The sequence below is a fragment of the Sitodiplosis mosellana genome, unplaced genomic scaffold, assembly GCF_009176505.1.
Source record: "Sitodiplosis mosellana isolate CC-2019 unplaced genomic scaffold, AAFC_SMos_1.0 Smas_scaffold_6166, whole genome shotgun sequence".
NCBI classification, from domain to species: domain Eukaryota; kingdom Metazoa; phylum Arthropoda; class Insecta; order Diptera; family Cecidomyiidae; genus Sitodiplosis; species Sitodiplosis mosellana.
The window spans coordinates 1,662,222-1,684,525 of NW_022601407.1; the positions used below are offsets into that span (position 1 = coordinate 1,662,222).

The window sequence follows — 22,304 nt, forward strand, 5'->3', positions numbered from 1 at the left end:
TCTCTCTCTCTCTCTCTCTTTCTCTCTCTCTCTCTCTCTCTCTCTCTCTCTCTCTCTCTCTCTCTCGATTGATTGGTTCATAAGTCGCATTGAATTTCTCTCTGAATTCGCCTAGTATGAAGAAGAATTTGAAATTGGGTGTAAGTGGATGAGAAAAATGAGCCTGTTCCTGAATCATGGAAATTGACAATGCATAAAATCGATACAGTTATTTCATGTGTGTTTTTCAGTTTTTTTTATACAAGGTTATGCTTACCTAAGACGAAAAACACAGCTTAACCCATTAGATACAACCGCCTCTAGACGGGCAACATTTGAACGCCTGTAGAACGTAAACATCGGATCACATTACTTCAATGGGAATTTTTATTCGTCAATGTTTTCTCTTTATTTTTGTTTTTGGCAATATTCGTCTATGTAGTGTGATTGTAAAGTTGTAAACCAAAATGTTTGCAAAAACAAAAATTTGACACATTTTTGACACTTTTAAACAATGGATTTGATTGTTCTCTGATTCATGTCAATCGCATTTCCTGACTAAACCATGCGGACTCCAGGATTATGAATATTTTTTTAATTATCTATGACCAAAAATCAACCAAGTATCAGTACTCCCAGACTTGGGAAAAATTAATGCATTAGAGGGTTAATGTTATTCCTGTGCTTTACCATCAAGTCCTTTTAATGTATTCAAACAAATGCTGAAACATTCAGAATACCAAATCGATGAGAATCAAAGTAGCATTTGATGGTAAAGTTCAGATTCATCAGAAAGAATCATGTAACGATCTCGAGAAAATGGTTGTTTCTATAGGAAACATGAAATACATAAACAGTTTGGATTCTCATCAATCTAACGCATTGCTTGTAAAGGTGAAAGTAGCCTACGGAATGAAACATGAATGCTTCCGTTGATGTATGACTGTAGATTCAATTTAAATTCAGAGAGTACAAAGTTCAAGGCGTAAACTTTCAATGTAATTATCCATTGGCAATGATTCTCATAAGAGTTTCGAGTTCAACGGGACGGAACAGGACATATTTTTTTTGCTTGATATGGAATTGGTCGTCTTATAAAATTAATGAATGCCTGATACTCTGTTCAGAATATGAATACGAATATATTATTTATTGAAATGAAAGAAAGCGTCTAGGAATATATGAATGTCCGAGAATGAAAACGCAACTTCTATTCACAACACATATAACATATACTACATAACATAGTAAGTAAGTGTAACAACATACCGATGTTACACTTTAAAAAAATCTTTTTTGTTGTTACACTTTGAAAAAATTCGATTGTGTGGTTTCATTTCAATAAATTTTTTATTTTTGTTTCACATATGTGTTGTGAATAGAAGTTGCGTTTTCATTCTAGGACATTCATATATGCATATAAATATTTATACAATTGGCAATGGATGTACACTTCATAAATTTTATATTGTTTTCTTTGTTGGTTAACAAATTATATGCTTGTGACCGTATCTAGTCAAGCGAAAGTACTCTTTCCTCAACTTTTGTACATATAACAGAAAAGATATGAGGAAGAGGGAAAACAAATAAAAATAAGTATTTGAAGAAAATGGATAAAGCAAAAGAAAGTGTTGAAAAAATACAAAATTTGATGATCATAAAAATGAGAAAGAGAGAAAATGAGGAATAAACTCGATTTGTGTGGTAGAAACAGTGAAGTCAGTCTATTTTTTTTCTCACTAAAAACCTTTATGGGAATTGACAGCGAAGAATATTTCCAAGGAATGACAGACTAATATATTCGATGACAGCCAATTTGCTACTTGAAACTTCATCTCCGTGGTATTTGAATGAGAGCTAGAAAGTATGAAAAAGTTCGAAAATTGACGGTGAAAGGTGAAAAGTGTGGAAAAGCAAACTCGAAATTGAGTTGAGCTGTGTGTGGTGGGTAATAGCAGAGACAGAGCGAAAGAAAAAACACAAATTCGTATATGATATGAGCAAAAAATATTCTGAGCGACGAACACAAGTTGCTCTCTCTCTCTCTCTCTCCCTTTCCCTCTCCCTCTCTCCCCCACGCACATACACACGTATTTATTGTTGTCACTTCTCACGCGCGCATTCATATGTATGCAAACGGAGCTTATTGCTAAAAATAGAATCGAATTGATTTTCCTTATTTCATTCACGTACATGGCCCTATGCTCAACGCTATTATGTGACGTGGTGTGATAATATTGTTACGCGCTCCTTCCCTTGTGTAGATTTGGCGGGCATTCTTTATATGAGCTAATTCTCCCGTTTGTAGTCATGTGTAAAGCGATGTCTATGTACCGCCAATAAGTATCCGTTTGCACATAAACAAACTGAACAAAAGTGAGTTCGCGTGCAAAAAGTCGATGCTTTCTTCTTGTGAGCGTGTTGTTTTTTTTCGCTCTCGTTTCTAACAAACTTCTCTCTTCTCTCGATGTCTCTTACTCTTGATCTCGTTTGGCTTTGTTTTTGGTGTAGCGTTTATTAGACTGTCCCAAAATAAATTGAGGTCGTGATTTTGGTGATGCTCCGGCGTTTTATAAAAAAGGGCCACGAAAAAATAAGATTGCGGTTATCAGAAACCTATTCTGAGATTCGCTACTACTCCCGCATTTCAGATTTCTGAACACCTTTCTTCCTCAAAAATTCATAAAATGACCCGTGGAGCGAAAGGAACAGCCAAACTCCGATTCCGATGTATGGAAGCATATGTTTGCACACCCCCAACGAAGAAGTTGGTAGTGTCCGATTTCATCTATCTGCTCAATTTTTCGAAATAGACTGAATTTTTTTTTTTCTGAAAATCAGTCTATTCCAAAATTTGGGGTTGACCTCGGATTTCGCAATTATCACTATTCCCAAATCTGCTTGGCAAAAAACGACGAGAAATGCAAAATAAATAACATTCCCGGCGAGAAATATTAGAAAAAACACACTTTCCCGTACAAAAGTAATGGAAAAAGGGAGAAATATTAAATTTGCCCATTTTTCACATTTTTTATACAAAATCAACTGAATGTCACTAATTGAACCATTCTGAAAATCTGACAACATGTTTCCACCTGGATTTTGACACAAAAAAACGATTTTACGCATCACCCTACCCCGCCTCATTGTCAGAACAGTTCAATTAGTGACATTCAGATGATTTTGTATGAAAAATATGAAAAATGGGCAAATTTAATATTTCTTCCTTTTTTCAGTACTTTTGTACGGGAAAGCGTGTCTTTTCTAAAAATTCTCACCGGGAATGTTATTTATTTTGCATTTCTCGTCGTTTTGTGCCAAACAGTTTTGGGAATAGTGATAATTGCAAAATCCGAGGTCAATCCCAAATTTTGGGATAGACTGATTTTCAGAAAGAAATATTCAGTCATTTCGAAAAATAGAGCAGATAGATGAAATCGGACACTGCCAACTTCTTTGTTGGGGGTGTGCGAACATATGCTTCCAAACATCGGGATCGGAGTTTGGCTGTTCCTTTCGCTCCATTGGTCATTTTATGAATTTTTGAGGAAGAAAGGTGTTCAGAAAACTGAAATGCGGGAGTAGTAGCGAATCTCAGAATAGGTTTCTGATAACCGCAATCTTATTTTTTCGTGACCCTTTTTCATAAAACGCCGGAGCATCACCAAAATCACGACCTCAATTTAATTTGGGACAGTCTAGCGTTTATTGCTCAAAGCATTTATTGTAAATTGAGAGCTGTGCTGTTTACACCAGCAACCGGATAATTCCTTAAGAACCACGTTGTTTTTCCATCCAATGTGCACAATGCATACGAAGAGCTGAACTGCTGGACTCATACACATTTCAAATGTGTACTCTGCGACAGGGCCGTGGGTGCCGAACAACATGAACCGAGAATTGATTCCAGGAAAATGTGGTCACGAATGTGTATGAAACAGACAAAGCACTCACTTAGCGACAACGTGACAATTTCGGTATTGAACTTTTCGCTCTAAGCCTATGTAGAATAGTTAATTGCGTTCATTGCGAGTACCAAATGGAAAATACGATGGACACAAAGCGCGAGACGAAAGAAATGCCCCTTTGCTAATATCAAACATTACGATAGTGCATTTGCCGTCAGAATTACTTATTTAATGAAACTAAATAGAGAAGGCGTTCAGTACCACGTGTGTTTGTACATATATCAGTTTGCATATTTGATGTTTGCCTAGGGGCTTCATTCGAATTTTAAAACTGTGAATTTTTGTAATTATTTCTGAATATTATAAATATTTTCTCATTGAATTTTCGAAAATATTGTGAATATACGTGAATAAATTTAGATAAGAAAAATTCAAGATGGCGGCTGGTGAGAACGGCTGAACATTCCAAATAAGAAACACTGAATATCTGTGAATATGAGTGGATAAAAGTGGATATCTCCTACAACACACCGAAATTAATGAATTTTTTCGATAAACAAAAATGATGATTCCTCTTAGATGTTTGCATCTTTGAGAGTTTTGTTAAACAGTAAAAATCAAGCAGAAGAAGAAAGGGTAAAAAATTAGGTGAAATTTCCAGGCAGAAGGAAAATAACATAAAGTGGTAACATACATATCGCTTTTTTAATCTCTCTCTCTCTCTCTCTCTCTCTCTCTCTCTCTCGCAGGCTGAGCTGATGTACTGGCTTTAAATATACGTCGAAGTCTACATACATTTCCCTTTCTCTTCTCAAATCCATTTCCAGTGCTCATCCATTACACTCATGCAATGTTTTCTGTAATGAAGAAAGATACAGAACAAGCGACATACGAAACGTTCCTTTGTGATTTCGATGTTTTTTTCTTTCTTCTTTTATTCCGGGACGCTCGTTGCCATTTCACACAAAAAATCGTGCTGTAAGCTCGTATCAAGCTAATATAATGCGTTGAATATAATGCGTGTATCTTATCACTGCCAACGAAAAAGCAATTCAGGTATATGTTCGTATATTCGTTGACGCTTGGGTGCTTTTGTACCCAGTCAACTTGTGCCCTTGCATCCTGTACTTCTCTCTCTTTCACTCTCGCGCGCCTTGTTGCTGTTTGATGGTGTGTTTTGTGTGTGTGTATATATATATATATATATATATATATATATATAGATGGTGAAAATGTAATAAAATTGAATGATGAAATGGAGTTGTAAAAGGTGGTTCAATAATGCACCAAGACGATTTCCAGGGGGAAATATGCTGTGCCGTTGGGCTGTAACGCATAAAATCAACTTAACCGTTCTTCTTCTTTTTTGTTCGTTTACTGATCGACCAAACCAGTTAACAATGCCAACAAACAGGAGCATAGCTGTACGGCAAATAATGTTGAAATATTCTTTTTTACTCTTTATTTCGAAATTCGTTTGGCATACACACAGCATTAGCCTTGTAATCATTAGTCTGCGTAAAATATAGGCCCAGCGCACCTAACAGCAGCAGCAGGAGGAGGAGGAGGAGCGACAATAAGCGAGCAGACGTCATCAGGGCCCATGAAAGTGCTGCGACGTTATAACTGTGACCGAAACGCTTGAATGCTCAATGGACCTCACCGTGAATAGTTTCACAGGTATTAACACGTACACATGCCATGGAAAAGAGATAGGCCAACATGAAAACCGTCCCAAGTATAATGCAGGTCATGTATAATGTGCGAAAAGGAAATCAACATGCGACTGTGATGAAAATTCAATTGTTAGAAAGGACACATGGCGTGTACTATTCGTGTTATTGGGAACAAAACGAATTATTCGTTAACGTCCCAATTGTGTCGTTAAATTACAAAAACCGAGTGAAGAGACAAACTATATTCAGTAAATTAGCAATCCCTCGTTACACCAGCTCAACATTTCGTTGAAACGTCAACGAACTCACACTGACGACAAATTTTCGTACGAACGACTGTACATAAAATTCATTTGATTAAGTGTAGCGATTTCGGTCAATTGAAGGATTAAATTATAATTTAATGTTACTCCTCTCATATTCGATCGATCAAAATTTTCATATCAGTTTTTTCATGAGTTTGACCCAAGCATTATGGAAAAAAATGCCGATTTTCATTGACATTGTGACGCAAACAAAAATCCATCAGCTTATCTTACAACAAATAGAAACAAGAGAGAAAAAACGCATTCAAATAAAAAAATCATGTTTGAATGGCATGTTGGAAATATGTTCCGGTGCGCATAGTAAAAAATTAATATGAGTGAAAATGTTACAAGCTGATCAAGTGACCGAATTCCGACATTGTGTTGGTCGATAAATACGTTCGTTTGTGAGTTGAACACAAAAACAAAACTTGTGATTCATATTTAACATCAACAGTGAAAAGCTTTGGTCAAAAGGCTTACGGCCTTTTTAATGATGACAACAAAAACGAATACACACACACACACACACACACAATTGTGGAATTCAATGCAATGGTAGAAAAAAGATTTTTCGCCTGTATTTATTTGTGTGCTTATAAAAAAGGGCAATGCAAACTCAGCAAAGGATGCATTACATGTGCTGTGGGCTCATTTAAGCTTTAAAATAGAAATCAAGCATCCATTGAATATTTCAACAAAAATGCCAGGCTTTTTTTTGTCATTGGTCGGTTTTGTTGAAAAATTCATTCAAATCCAATTTCCGAGCCTACACCCATATTGAACATGGTATGTTTTGAACGTTCGGCATCTGTGAGAATAGTTCAGTTAAATTGTTTAAGATAACTAAATTCATCTTAAATACTGCACGTTTGCGACTCCATGTGGGCTTCAGTACGAGCTTGTATTTGTCGCTTGTATTTTCGAATAGCATGAAAATGAGAGTATGAGCAATCGTGCCAACCGACTCGATTCGCACAATATTCGAGTAGTCACGCACAATCAATGATCCAATGTGCTGGACTCAATAGAAGCTTCATTCGTATTACTTGAAAAGATGGAAAATATTTAAATTTCACAATTAGCTTCAAAACGATCGAAAAAGTTTTTCGTCGAGTGTAAAGACGATGAAGTGAGAGGGATAAAAATAAACTAATAACTATCCAGGGTCGTTTCACCAAACCAAGTGAGATAAAGTCGAAAGCTATTCACCAAATTACACATCAGACCAGTGTTTTCGCTCTTTCTCTTTTAGCTTTGCACTCCACAGCATAACACACCCACGCATGATATGTTTCTTAGCATTGCTCTCTATGTGAGGGAGTGTGCTCCTTTTATGCGAGTATTTTTTTTCTTTCATTTTTGTGCATAAGATCCGGTTCGTACTTGAATCGTTGTCGTCGTCGTCGCCATCATCGTGTGAAAAGCGTCAAAACCGAGTTCCGATAACAATATTTTTCAACAAAATGTGTCCTTCGTTTTTCTTCTGTAGCTCTCTTTAAATAATTCCCTCGCACTCCATTTCTTGCGCTCGGTTTGTGTGTGTGTGTGTGTGTGTGTGTATTCATTGAACACTGTTCAAGTGTTAAAATTTTCGGCATCAGACATAACTACAAAGTCAAATAAATCACCCACATATAACGAAACTAACAACTGCAGAAGTAGATAATTTTTGGAATGGAACGAAGAAGGGAAAGGAGCGAATGGAACTAAAAAAGTAAGACCAACATGAAACTAGGTTTCTGTCGTTTGTAAAGAAGAAACAATACTCGCCACTTGAGCATATTTATTGCATTGATTAAACAGACTCGCCGAATTAAAATTCAACGATGGTTTGCATAAAAAACGTATTTTCAACACACGAAAAAAAAGGAAAACATACACAAAAGAGCGAATTTGTGCAGTTCCCTCTTTTTCCTATCAACATTTTCTTTGATGGTCCTATCAACCCCGGTGTTGCTTCGTCAAACTTTGCGAAAACACAATTTAGAAAATCACATAAAGAGAGTTCCAGAATACAAGAGAGAGAGAGAGGGAGGGATAGACGAAATTGTTCGTTTATTTTCGAAAAATGTTGCAAATTTAATAAAGTGAAATCGACTATTGAATGACAGTGGAGGAAGTAGTGGCTCGGCTTTTTGTGTATAAATGTGACATAAATCAAAGTATTTCATTACAATTTATGTTTTAAATGTATTTTATGGATGATACTTGCCAAGTTGCATTAAACATAGCGGAAAATTTGCTCGGAAATCGTTGAAATAATGCGGGCCGACCAAAAATACACAGCCTTGAAGCAGCGCACAGTAGCAGTAGCAACGCACAGGATACAAAAAAATCGTAACATATAAAAATGTTGGTGGCAAAGCATCGACAGAAAAAAAATTTCGAGAAGAAGAAAAAGGAACACACAAACGAACCACTACAATTTTCTTTTCTTGTGAACCGATAAATTTTTTAAGAGAAAAACCTACATGCGATTCGGTCTGACTTGACTTTAGCCATTCCCATGACATATGTCGTGATTATTGTATTTCAAAAGGCTGTGTTCTCTCTCTTTCTCTCTTCCTCTGTTTTGCTGATCATCCGATGCATTTTATAATTTGTCATTATCGTCCAACAGACGGTGAAAAAAAACATGAACCGAATTGAATCTATCGAAAGAAACATTTTTTAATCGAAAGGGAGAAAGAATGTTGGAGCCGATTTTATTTGCACTATTGTCTTAATACAATCCAATCGAATCGACAGACATACAATAATATCAATCGAATGTTGCGAAGAATCGAAACTATGAGTTACTCGCTTCCAATTCAGTTGCTAAATATATAATGATTGCGTGGAAAACGCACAGGGGAATTGCGGACACCATGAATGGGTCGGCTGAATGATGCCACAAAATGGGAGCCATGACATTGGATGAACAAGTTCAAAATCACCTATATTTATTGTGTTCTATTTAATTGATAATAATTTGTAACTGGTGTGCATTGAGATGCGAAATTGCAACAAAAACCTAGATTTTTCATAGCACTTTTTTAAATGCTGCAGAATTCAGCAATGAACTTCGTTCGCATTGCGAAATGTATACGTACTACATTGTACCGTTGACGAACTGGCTCAAGCATTCATTCGAAATAGTTTCCATATTATCCATTCCGTTTCCTCTCTTCATCGTTTCCATTCGTGTTCATCTTTTTCATTCGCCTACGCAATTTGCAATTATAAAATGTCGAACATGTAACTAGGTATATCATGCTTCACCGCATCCATGAGATTCAATGCATTAAAGGCAAAATACTTTGTATCTCTGTTATACATGATTTACATTCTCGTTAATTTGCTGTATTCGTATTTGCCTGACTTGTGCCATTCCGGCTCCACCGCCACCACATATGCATAGGTGTTGAATGTCATTCAACGCCACTAAGCTGTAGACATCTCTCTCCGGCTATACGGTAAACAACAGAACCAACACTGAACATGAAAATGACATGTTCAATTGTGTTTGTTTCGTTAGTTTCAACTGTGCCGCTACAAGAGGTCACTTTTGTCGTTTCTTTTTGTTATTTTACATATAAAATCAATGGTATTAGACGAGGATGCACATATGATACACATACTCACGCAATAAGCACAGGCGAAACACCTGCATGAATATGAATTATTCACTGGCGTAGCTTTTGTTCACCACCAATAAGCAACTATCAATGTAACACAATTCTTGTTCAGATCTTGGGCTATGATCAGAGATGACTTTAGCGCACCCAAGTGCGCTACAGCGCACCCGAGTATTTGTGCTGTTTTTTTTTTGTTTTTTTCTTCGTTATACTTTACCATTTTGGACAAAAAAACTTTGTATCAATATTTTGTGTAACATAACAAAGAACAGTTTTTGAAAAACCACATTTATATTAGTAAAATATGAAGAAAAAATCCCCAATAGTAGAAATTGCGTAATATTGCGAAATTGAGCCAATGCGCGTAATTACTAGGTGCATATGACCACACAATGCGAATGCCGGGGGCAGAAAATGTAAGCTCTTCTTCGTTATGTTACACAAAATATTATTTTTAAAAAATCGTGGCCAAAAAGCTAAAGTAGAACGAAAAAACAACAAAAATACTCGGGTGCGCTGTAGCGTCATCTCTGGCTATGATGTGTGTTTCTTCTGTATTTGACAAATGAAATCCATTTTATTCGGAAGATTCTCTCTCTCTCTCTCTCGATGGTATGGTTTGACTCATTGGTGGAACATATCCGACATTTATTTCATTTCTAAACCTAGCTAATGCTAATTTCCATACCAAAGAAATTCAGATTTACATTTCGACGATTAAATGAGCTTAAGATGATAGTTAAAATGTCAATTGCTAAATGAGTTTGAGCAAAATCGCACCAAACAACACTTGAAGCCCACAAACAATGAAAATGGATATCATCGGCGCTTTCAGTTGTTGTCGCGACATACGTAACGCTAATTAAAACAGATGAATTTACGCAAAATTATGAATGTAGTCATGGCAAGAATACCGATAGCATAACGATGAATGAAGCAACAACCAAAGAAAGTAGAGAGAACGAGAGACAGATAGATATATATACATATAGAGACATTTGAAAATTTGTGCATACCATGTAATTAATAATCAAAAAAGGTTTCTTCTGTCTACTTGACTTCAAAAACCATAGTATACGATTACGGTATTTGTTGGTCGCGTCACAGCTTTGCTGTAACTGTGACTGGTGAACATATTTCGCGCATTAATTTCGGTATTTCATTCGTTCTGCCATAGCTTTGTGTTAGCCTACAGTTTCCCCAACAACACACCAAACGCGATGGTTCTAACTTTAGAACCGCAATATGAAATTTGGCACTAAAATCCATTTGAGTACCATTTGTACTAGAAAAAGTTCAAAAGGTACTAAATCACAAATCAAAGCTTCATGTATTTATTATAGAACTTTTAAACTATTTTTTAGAGCAAATGGTCCTAAAACGAAGTTAAATGTCAAATCTCAACATTGCTTGAATCATTGTGTTTACTGTGAAGTAAATCACATTGCGCACGATTTTTTTTTACCCCACATAATGTACATGAAATGACCGGAACTCGTAACACCAGACGCTTTTAGTCACAAAAATTTTTTGCAACTGCGATTCGATCATATTTAAATTTATGATTTTTCATTTGAATCCTCCTACCGAAATAAAGACGGCAATTAAATTATATTGCAAATTGATTCCCCCCAGCTCTGGTTGATAATCACTTGATGCCACCAATATATGGCATATATTGCACAGTGTGTAGCTCATGGTTTGTTTTCATGATAAAAACATTACCGAAAAAGTAGCAAGTAGCAATTTCCATTACAGCGTTGTTTGGTTCTCTTTAGTTCTGTTGGAATCCGTCACGTTTTCATACGGTGTGCGTTTTGATCGTTTTTTCTTCTTTCAATTTTTCCATACGAAATTACTGCGCGGCGTTCTGTGTCATGCATTGTCACCGAATCAATAGAAGAAAATGGGCTGTTTGAAATAAAGCAGTAAATGGCTCAGATTGGAATATGATTTCTATTTTTATTTGAGTGGACAAGCAGACAAATTGTCCACAAAAAAGAGAAAAAGTCCGAAATATGAAATGGAATGAAGCCAATACTTATCATTGGCCATTGGCTGGATAAGTCGATTAAAAGCTAACTAGGAAAATTCTGGTCTGGAATTTCACAAAATTTCAAATTCCAAATTAACCAAAGTTCAAACATTTGGCCTGAACATTTTTGTAACTGTGGTGTAAAGTAAACATTTCGTCTATTGGTAATGGGCCCATCCGTTATTCATTTGGCCTGACAGTTAGATTTTTTCGAGCAAAAATAGCTGTCAGGGCCTGTGTCAGACTTGTTTGATTTTTCAAGTTTGAATCAGGATTGTCAGGCCTTTCAGCTCAATGCAAAAGAAATATGTACAAAAGAAATGAAAAGGAAACAATTGATATACTGTTACTGACTATGAGACAACGAACATTTGAGACATCGATGTACTCAATACTATCAAAACTGTTCGTTTATCTCATATACTGTGAATCACACTTCATATTGCTTCCACAGTAACGGCACATTCATTCTTTATATACGCTGAATTTGTTTATAATCAAAAAGTTTGAATAAACAAATTAAGCCACCAAAATATGTGACTTCAACGTAAGTATGAATTTTTAGTTGTAGACTCTACAATGTAGAGTGAAAGTGAGTTTCGCCTACGTTTGTGTGTGAGCAATTGAATCATGTCAATGCATGAATCAAATAACAACTAGTCTTGAATTGCACTTGCTACACTTGCAATTGATGATTATTGTTTCAATTTTTGAATATAATCATATTTTTGACTCTCAAGAATGAAAAAAAAACGTCAGACTTTTTATCAGACTTTTCCTTACGTATGTCAGGTTTTTTAGCCAATTTTGCTCTGAAAATCAGGCTGTTTCAAGAAAAACCGATGGGATCATTATCTATTGGTAGAACATTTGGGGCAATGAAAAATGTGAATGTCGAAAAGAAGAAAGAAGAGCTAATCGATATTTCGAAAAATCAGATACTTACTTTATACCGTTTGCATAGCCACTTTTGTCCCGTGTGTCATATTCATTCTACTTTCTCCTCTATTTTCTCCTTTTTCATCTGCTTTCGATTTGAATATTTTATACGGTTGAGATTAGAGGCGAGAGAGATGGTAGTGGCAAAGTTTTGTGGCGATGGAGCCATGAAAAACATGCGTGGAATAATTTCTCTCTTTTTTTCTGGTGAAAAATTGTGCTGTGTGTATTCGAAGCGAGAGAAGGAGACTTTATGCATAAATTTCAACCAGCAGTGTTGCTACTTAAGCTTACGTGCGTGTGCAGACAATCATATACGTAAATAGTAATCTAATTGTAATATACGCACGTCGTATACGATGTGTACACGTAACGCATTTCAAACGCTCACGTCGCTGTTCACCAGTAGCATATCTTATGATGTTTTCTTTGTACCGAGTTTAAGTTTGCTAGTAAAGAATTCGGAGTTCAGCTTCTTCTACGTGATTCTTCTATACCCTCTTCTACTTTTCCCTTTGGAATGCGTGCAAATATTTGATGAAAGCACCTGTGAACAACCGTCTTTATATTTGTGACTCACAGTGAAAATCACACCTAAATAAATGGAGCCGACATTTTTCTCGTATTTTTCCGTCGAAATACATACACACGCAAATCTAATTCGAATAAATAATAACAACAACAAAATATGAAGAAAGAAGATGTTTTTAATCCTTTTGTTTTTTCAGCAATCACTATTTCAGCAGAAACATTCATTTCGATCGCTTGAGCAAAACTTTTGCTCTACGACGCTACACAAACAAAACGACCGAAAACTTCACATTTAAATTGTAAATAATAAAACTTTGTCCATTGCAAATTTGTGTTCATCGAATGGTGATGCCATGACGAAATCGAACGTATTTTTTTTATTAATACACTTTATCTTCTCTCTCTTTCGGGGTGATTGAATGAGCGAAAGATTATTGGGGCGCATGTGGATGGTGGCAAAAAGAGAGCCAGTTGGAAAAAAGGAGCATAGGATTATCGATAACATTTACCGCTGTATCGGCACAAGATGAATGCCATAGAGAAAGCGAGGAAAATGGTTATGAAGGAATATCGCATTTAGTTATCGGTTATGCGTCCATTGTGGCCGATGTGTAGCGATACCTGGCACCAAGGTTAGGGTGAATCGATTTCCCACACTACAGATATCGATGGAATGGATTGGGTCATGGTGAGATTGATTGAGAAATAAAAGAGTCACATTGCAGTAGAGGGGAATAATTTGTTTCAACATATTTTTAAGAAATCTTTTGGGAGAGCAAGCATCAACGAATGTAGTGGGAAATCTATTCACCCTACGCGAAACTAAGATATGTCCTTAATCTACAAATATAAATAGTTCAATGTAGTAAATTTTTGTTAAAAAAAACTCAAATCCATAAATCGTTTTCGATAGCCATGAATGGCTGGTGCGGTGCCATGGGTGTTGAATGTCATTCAACACCACTAAGCTGTAGACATCTCTCTCCGGCTATACGGCAAACAACAGAACCAACACTGAACATGAAAATGGCATGTTCAATTGTGTTTGTTTCGTTAGTTTCAACTGTGCCGCTACGAGAGGTCACTTTTGTCGTTTCTTGTTGTTATTTTACATGTAAAATCAATGGTATTAGACGAGGATGTGCGGTGCATTCACATTTTGCCTCTGGTCCTTGTCCAGTTAGCCGAACGCCAGCTAATTCCGTGGATTATAGACATACAACAGCATTCATATTGACCGATACACATAAACTGAAATGAAACGATTTGCTATGCGCGCCATATTATCGCTCTTCACGTTCCATCCAACACACGTATTCAATTTGCTTAATGTGAAGGGATTTCACTTTTTGTACTTTTGACTTATGCGCTCGCTTCTTTTGTTTCATGCAACACACACACACACACACACATACACAATTTTTCGTATTTGGTTTGTTTGTTCATTTGTTTGCTGCTATGTGATCGTTGTCGTGTGTGGGTAGTGCAGTAGCCAGTTCTTGTGTACAAGAAATGCGAAAAGAGAAACAAGAAACGAGTTAATGAATTCTAACGATATTGTACGTAGGCAAGAACGAATAAAAACAAAGCACAATATACAGTTTACTGTTTACACTCGCTCCGTACGTAAATATGTTTTTCAGTTAGAATATTAAATGTGCAGGATAAAAAGCTACATGGGTATGCATCGCACCAACACACAATAGCATATGAACTGGTGCATTATCGTGGCTGTGTGATGCTAGTAGCCGATATAAATGTAAACAAATGAAAGTAAACCAACTACTGTAAATAACTCATAATTGTTTCGTGAAAAAATCTGATGGTTTGATTATACTTTCTGCTGTAAATCTTTGAGCCAAATGAGTTGACGCATCATATCGAAAAAAGCAAAATGTGTTGCTGAAACTAACAGTAACCACTCTCTTTTCGAACACAGTTTTTGTTCAAATCAGAACATAATCCCTTAATTCTTAAGCTTTTTATTTGGGATATGTCGTAAAAGTAGAGGCCACAAACGCAATTCAATTATATTCATTCAAAACAATAGAGAAACTAACAAGAGGTTTTCGAAAAGTTGAACCGACCGATTTCAGAGAGAAACGGCTATGGAAACGAAATTCATTGTCTTTTCTTTTTCTTTTTTTTGTTGTTGTTGAGTGATTTAAAATTCAACTTTTTTCAGTTTGCTGAAAGCATTTTCTAATCGTTATTATTGATGCAGCAAACGCTCGACAAGTGAGATTGTCAATAGTCCAGTGACAACTTAAGTAGTGCGTGTACAACGGGATCCCGTCAGATCAATGAGTGAAGAAAAAACCAAACAATGACATTCTCGGAAATCGTTTTTTATTGTTCAGCTCACAAGAAATTGAAACTCAGCTCAAACAAAGTATCTTTCCACTAAAAAACGCAGCAAACCCATAAAGTTTGTTTTATTTTCCATTATTTTCGTTTTGTTATGCGAGCGAGAGGAAGAGAAAAAGAAAGTGTGCTGCTTTGTGCTGGCTTTTGTTTTTATTCGCACAATGTCAAGTTCTTCATCGGCAAATCTGATTATACCGAATCGGATTCTTGAAGACGGTTCCAGTGCAGTGTGTGCTGCGCGTTTTGCATCATCCTGCTGATTATTATCATGCAAACTCTAGAACGCGAATTAAAATTAAGCTTCATCACATTTTTGGGCGAAAATCACTGAGAACGTAGTAGCCCACTGGGATGATGATTAGTCAATTTTTTTGCTTTTGTTCTAAAAAAAGGCGCTACCAAGTGTTGCAGCATTTTTCATTGTTGCTGTAATATTATCGTCACGTTTAGCTATAGTCAACACTAGGAATGGAGCGTTCAAAGTACTCGAATCTGAACAAAGTGGTGTGATGAGGTACAATTTTTTTCTCGCCCGTCATTCAACTCGCATTTCAGCCAAATGTATTTGAAATTTTTTGTTTTAGCCTGTTGTGCACATTGAAACGATGTTTTCTGTTGTTTTCCATTTCATGTTTTCCACAAGACCCCAATTTTCTGGGTCACCTGATGAACACTGCGCACTTTCCATCTTTTTTTTTCCTGCTGTACACAAAATGCTCTCCACATTTATAGTTTCTTGAGCTATGGGAAAGCAAAAATCAGTAGGCGTATGGTACGCTGTCAGCATTGGGTGGCTGTGAATATAAGTGTGATTGTGTGTGTGTACGTATACGTTATGAGCAAGCAAACAAAATTTGGCTTGAGAAAGGACAAATGGGTTTGTTGTGCGAAATTTGCCTTCACTGGATACATCCCAAAGGTGCATTGTCGTTTTTACTTGAAACGAACCACACATACACAGATACACAACTTGATACGCACAAACAATTGGACGGAAGATGAAATAAAATAATAAAAACAGCAACAGCAACAACATCAACAAGAACGAAAATGTGATTAAAATGAATTACCTAACGTTCAGAGTGGACCTTTCTTGTTGAAACAAAATACACATTGAACAACCGAAACTGTTCAACACAGGTTCCTTATTAGGCTATGCGAAAGAAAAAAAAACGAGAAAAAAAGGAAAGCAAAACATCCATGTAGTATGGACACAGAGCCGAAAATTTCACCTGACGCAACAATACATATTGAGCAAAACACAGCTATATGCAATGCCAACGCAAGATGGGTTCTATTTTTGCGCTTTAACAAAGCTCACCGCTCAGCAGGTGATTCAGTAAATAATTTAGAAAACAACGACAAAGGAGGCTGTTGCGAAACACACAGCACATCGATATGCACTACTCACACACATACAAATACTAATACTAATACTAATACTAATACTAATACTAATACAAACGCAAACACAGAAACAAAGTAAGACGAAAGAAATTAATAATCAGTGCAGGGGAGCACGAGAATGTGAAGAGAATGGAAACGTGAAAGCGAAATTAAATGATCAGATCAGGACGTCGGTGTTTGGATGTCCAAACCAACCAACAAATGAACGGATAGACAACAAGAGAGATTGATTCCAAGAGATTTACGCATCAGTGGCACCATCGACGGCACAATAGTTGCTGAATTGCTAAAAGCAATTAATGTGATGATGACATATTGTTTATACAATTGCAATGTTATGATTATCGAACATTCAACAAAATCTATATGATTGCCAGTGTGCCTACGTGCGTACCATAGCAAAATGAATCCATTGCGATACGATCATGTTAAATGAAATTGTTTGAATGCCCAAAATATCAATAATTTTTTGTGGAATATGATTTTCAGTGGAATTCTATCATTCATCTCTTCGTCAGATTAAGCACAACCAAAACGACTGAGCGAGATAACAGGCCAGCCAATTCGCGATTGAATTAGGAAATGCACTAAACGTCCTTCTCAATTCCGTCAATTCCTTCCGAATGTTTTTTCAGAAATGAATCCAATGTACAATGCATTGTTGAATTCAAGAGAAAATTAAAAATTGATTCAAATAATTTTGATAAGACTGCAAAAGAAAAAAGTATTCGCGAACATAGTTCATGTTGGTGAGTTATGATGGAGCTTGTCGGGAAGACTTACAAAAAAATAAACATTGTTCTATGGAACGTTTGGCATAGAATAGGTCAAATCAAGGCAGAGAAACATAACGACGAGCAAAACGATGAATAATTTAGCTAAATGTTGTTGAAATATTTGAAGCGAACTTATTTCCCACGCGTTTTTGCATTAACCGGTTGTGCTAATTCGCTTCAAATCAATGAAGTGTGGATGTTGAAATGTACTTATGTACCTATCGCGCCTACTGATTCAGATTCGACGCGTCATTTGACGCGCATATGTATGCTCGAATGCAAATGTAATTTTCGCTTGTTGCATGTAGTACGTACATCCGTGGATCCGTGGATCCGTGGATCCGTGCGGGTAGAGGTAGAGGTAGTAGGTGGAAGAGAGAGAGAGAGAGAGAGAGAGAGAGAGAGTTCGAAAAACCAAAATCACATTTCAATGATTACATAAGTATGTGTGAACCATTGGAATAATACTAGATAACGTTGGCGAGTTGCAAATTAAATCGCACATGAACAACCACCCGCACGCCAATCAAGCTCAAAGTTTTCCAATAAAACACGTACAATGGGTATTCAATACAGTTAATTTGACTCACATATTTTCAAATGGTTTTCGAACGAAAAACTCATTCACTTGCTGTTAAATTCATCCGAAGGCCGATGACTTTGGAAAAATGACCAGAAAATGATGGCGATGATGGTGGTATCGGGGGAGATTGAATGAGCCGGACATAACTGTTGATTGCTGGACATGAAACCACTTCGATGGAATTTATTAAATAACTTTAGATTTTTTAGATGGTCAGTCAGAGTGTATGTGGTTTTCCCGTTCTGTGATTCGTATGTTTCAATGTTCGTGGGGATGTGGACACATAGTGCTGTGTCTTGCCTTACCTTGCCCTGCCGTGCGCTCTGCCATTGACAATATCGTCGGTAGGACACGGTCTCAGTCACATAACACACTTTATTGCGGTTTGTCATGTGGTTGAGGTCAATTTCCCTCTCAACAGCTTCTATTACGATTTTACAACAATGCTAAACACGCATAAATTTCCAGAATTATCTATCGTCATGAATATATTGGATATGTATATATCGAACCAACAAACATGTTTGGAAAAACTCCTGCCTTTAATTCGATGGTTTTGAATGGATGTGATATAATTGTCTGCTTGTTCATACTGTTCTCTTTGTCACTGTTCCGATTTTATGCCCCGTGTCTTCGAATCGATTGTGTTCGGCACATGGAATTTCGTGGCAATATGCTCAAGAATGTGCTTGACTTGATGTCTTTGTCCCGTCCCGTCGCAAAACCGGCGGTGTTTTGTTTTGACGCGGCTGGTGGGATGAAACAGTAAGAAAACTTTTTGCTACGAACATGCTTTTAATGGAATTGAAAATATTTTATCATAGATAAAAACGAAATTGAGCTATTTCGATAACTTTTCCAAATTACATTCCGATTTCTATCGATTCTAACGCAAATATCAAATATGTCTTCTTTTCTTCTCTTCCGTTGTATCGATATAGGTATCCGCGAGTGGCAAGGCAATTTTGATAACAGGTTGTGAGAGCCCTCTCGCTTGGTGTTTGGCACGTAAACTTGATGAGATCGGATTTACCATTTTTGCTGGTTTCACAAAACGCACGGGCTGCGCTGACGCTGATTTATTGAAAGAAGAATCATCGGGTCGTACGAAAATTCTACAACTTGACGTAACTTCGGAGACGCAGGTAAGAATATAATCAGGCAGCAGCAACAACTTGAGAAAAATCAAATAAAACAAATTCCCATAATTTCACTTCAAGCAATAAAGAATATTGAACAAAGTTTTCTCTCACTCCGATTTAGCTCTCGTACATAATTTACCTTACTCTCTCTCTCTCTTTCTCTCTTTTACTTCTCGTGTTGGTTTTCTCATTGGACTCTCTAGTACTTTATCCATTCAAGTATGGATAATGAGTCGATCGAATTCAATATAACTGTGTTGAACATTTCTAGGCGATTCATTTTTAAAATACCTTTATACAAATACCTTCGAAAAATTGTTCATTTTGCGTGCAATTTTTAACGAACAAGGGCAGAAAACTGTGATTGCCGTGATGATTAAGCAATTATTCAACAAGTTTGCCGAATCCATGAGAATTGCACTAATTTACACCATCCCCCGTCCATTCTTTCACTTTGTTAAAGCTTCTTTATCTAATTTAAGTGTCGACCATAAAATGTGATGAGAGAATGATTTCCAATTTAATTTGGTTTTTATTTTTGTTTTTGTTTTTTTCTCTCGAATTTCTCCCATTTCAGATGCTCGAAGCATCGTTGTATATCACGGAGCATTTGCCAGATGGGACAAGTGGATTGTGGGCCGTTGTGCACTGCGCAACATGGGTTGCTCTTGGTGAATTGGAGTGGATTCCATTTGCTGTTCTCCGAAAATCAATTGACGTTAATCTACTAGGCAAGTGCTTTAAAACGTTGAAATGAATGAGAAAGAAAAGACACGAGTTTTTCATGCAGCCAATTCTGAAGATGATTGATTTTAATTGAGTTTCGTCTCACTTTTTGAACAGGTGCCGCTAGACTGACACAGATCTTTCTGCCACTCGTCCGCCGTACCAACGGTCGTATTGTTTTCGTTTCTTCGGGTAGGATTGAAAAAATTAAAAATTATTATTGGAATCAAAACTTTTCCGAAACAAAGCAAGAGAAGATGAGCCATTTCAAATAAAATAACATTTTGTATTTGTTTTTTATTAAGCTTTGGCCCGTGTACCGGCCCCTGTTCGTGGAGCTCAATGTGCTACTCAAGCTGGAATTGAAGGTTTGGCTACGTGCTTGCGTCAGGTACAACAGTACAATTAAAAAAATCGATTTCGATACGATGGCAAGTTCCGTCACATAATTTTCAATTTTTTTTCTTTCAAGGAATTGCGTCCTCGAGGTGTCGATGTTTCTATTGTTGCTGCCGGCGAATTTGCATCAGGAACGGCATGGCTCTCAGAAGCTACCATGTTGGAACAAGTAAGTTCAACAACTGCAACTGTTTGCAACACGGTTTTCTTTCCATTTAATGAGATCGTAATTTGTTTGTCTTATTTCAAGGCTCGCCAAATGTGGAGTCAATTGACAGCCGAACAAAAGGACAACTACGGCGAGGAATACTTTGAACGTGCTCTTCGCTCTCTTGAAAAATACACTGAAAAAGAAGCCGACTTAGGACCGACCATTAGATGCTTAGTTGACGCTTTGTGCCGCACATGTCCCTTGCCACGCTACACCCCTGTTTCAACCGGCGAAAAATTCCAGTGCTTCGTTGCCGACCACTTGCCACGCTGTTTTTATGATGCCATTTATGGCAAATAAACGATATCTCACCACTAATCGTCCGACAAAAGAAAGAAAAGAGAAGAGTTAGATAGTGAAATGGAAAGAGAGAAGGAGAAAAAAGAAGAATATAAATATGACACGAAAAAGTAGTTTTCTTAAACAACAAAACCAAAAAGTCATTGCATTTTCACATAATTATTCAATTATTGCCGTGTGTGTTTTCAGCCAAAGTTAAATCAAGCGGAGGAATATTTTCTGTGTTTTAGAAGAATTTTTTTTGAATAAATGAATATGATTGGGCGAAATCAAGTAGTGTTTTTTATTATTATTTTTATCAATTGTTGAAATGATTTTATTTGAACGTGACCTATAATAAGTAAACGATGGCGTCAAACTTTGGTACAATCCTTAAATGAAGCCTTAGATTTAAAGCTTAAAAGCAATCTGATCCGACGTACCGTTCACGGTTCCGAGATGTGCAGTTGAATTGGGTGTATATTACGGTGGTTTACCATCGGACACCGATTGAATTCGAGGCTGACACCCAAATCAGCATTAAGTAAGGGGATTGGAAGCTTCCACTTTCAGAACACCGTTGAATTACATATGCAGAACTCAATCCACGTGATTGTTGCAACTTGAACTGAGATAATTTCCACAGGTCATTCCTTGAAAAAGATTTGAATTTTGAGCCGATTTATATCGGCCATAAATTTGCATAAACGAACAACTTAAACTCAATCAAGCTTAAAATATTCATAACGATTCTCATATTTAAATGCGCACGTATTTATTTCCATATAGCATGCAATTGTGAAAAACGTTCTTTAGACTTTGTTCATTGGCGCAGTCTTTGGAAATTTTCACATAGCCAACGAGTTCTCATTCTCAAGTCTATTATATTCATAAATATATGGTGGCGAAAGTACTTACGTGTTCTTTTGATTCATGTATTGATTCAATGGATCCGGTGTGATGCTTATCTATGCAAAACGCTTTGCGTTTGCCGACAAATTTTCAATGGTTCAGTGCACAATGCAATGAAGCAATGAACAAAATCCAAAGCTGGCTGTTAGCTGTATACATATTTCCACTTCCGACTTTTGGTTTCGAAAACTTTTTGCTTCAGTGTTAGCTCCCTGCTTAAGGGCAAACGAAGCAAAATGCGTAAATGTAAATGCGTGCACATAACTACTTCGGAAATTGTTCATAATAATGAGCTAAATATCGAACATTATGTAAAGCCAATCGATTCTGCCTACTTTTATTAGATAGTTTTTTGTTCTGTATTTTCTTTTCGAGCGAAACACGCACCCTCTTGGTGTGATTTACGTTGAAGTTTAAGAAATATGGAATAGTGCCGTTTTGGCGTTTCAAGTGAGTAGGTGCTTTCGGTGGTTCGGTGACTACAGCCAACCAGAGGAAAATGGTAAACA

General features: G+C 36.7%; 1 protein-coding gene across 3 annotated transcripts in view; it reads left to right on the forward strand.

Moving 5' to 3' along the window:
- Window positions 1–21,177, forward strand: part of LOC129574982 (D-beta-hydroxybutyrate dehydrogenase, mitochondrial) — a 25,715-nt gene extending 4,538 nt beyond the window's left edge. For all 3 annotated transcript variants that reach the window (XM_055457716.1, XM_055457717.1, XM_055457718.1), the window contains 6 exons: window positions 19,068–19,271; window positions 19,846–19,999; window positions 20,112–20,186; window positions 20,300–20,385; window positions 20,467–20,562; window positions 20,644–21,177. In XM_055457716.1, the coding sequence (XP_055313691.1) occupies window positions 19,068–19,271; window positions 19,846–19,999; window positions 20,112–20,186; window positions 20,300–20,385; window positions 20,467–20,562; window positions 20,644–20,904 (876 nt within the window). In that variant the 3' untranslated portion in view covers window positions 20,905–21,177. The remainder of the gene's footprint in view (window positions 1–19,067; window positions 19,272–19,845; window positions 20,000–20,111; window positions 20,187–20,299; window positions 20,386–20,466; window positions 20,563–20,643) is intronic.
- Window positions 21,178–22,304: the final 1,127 nt, after the last annotated feature.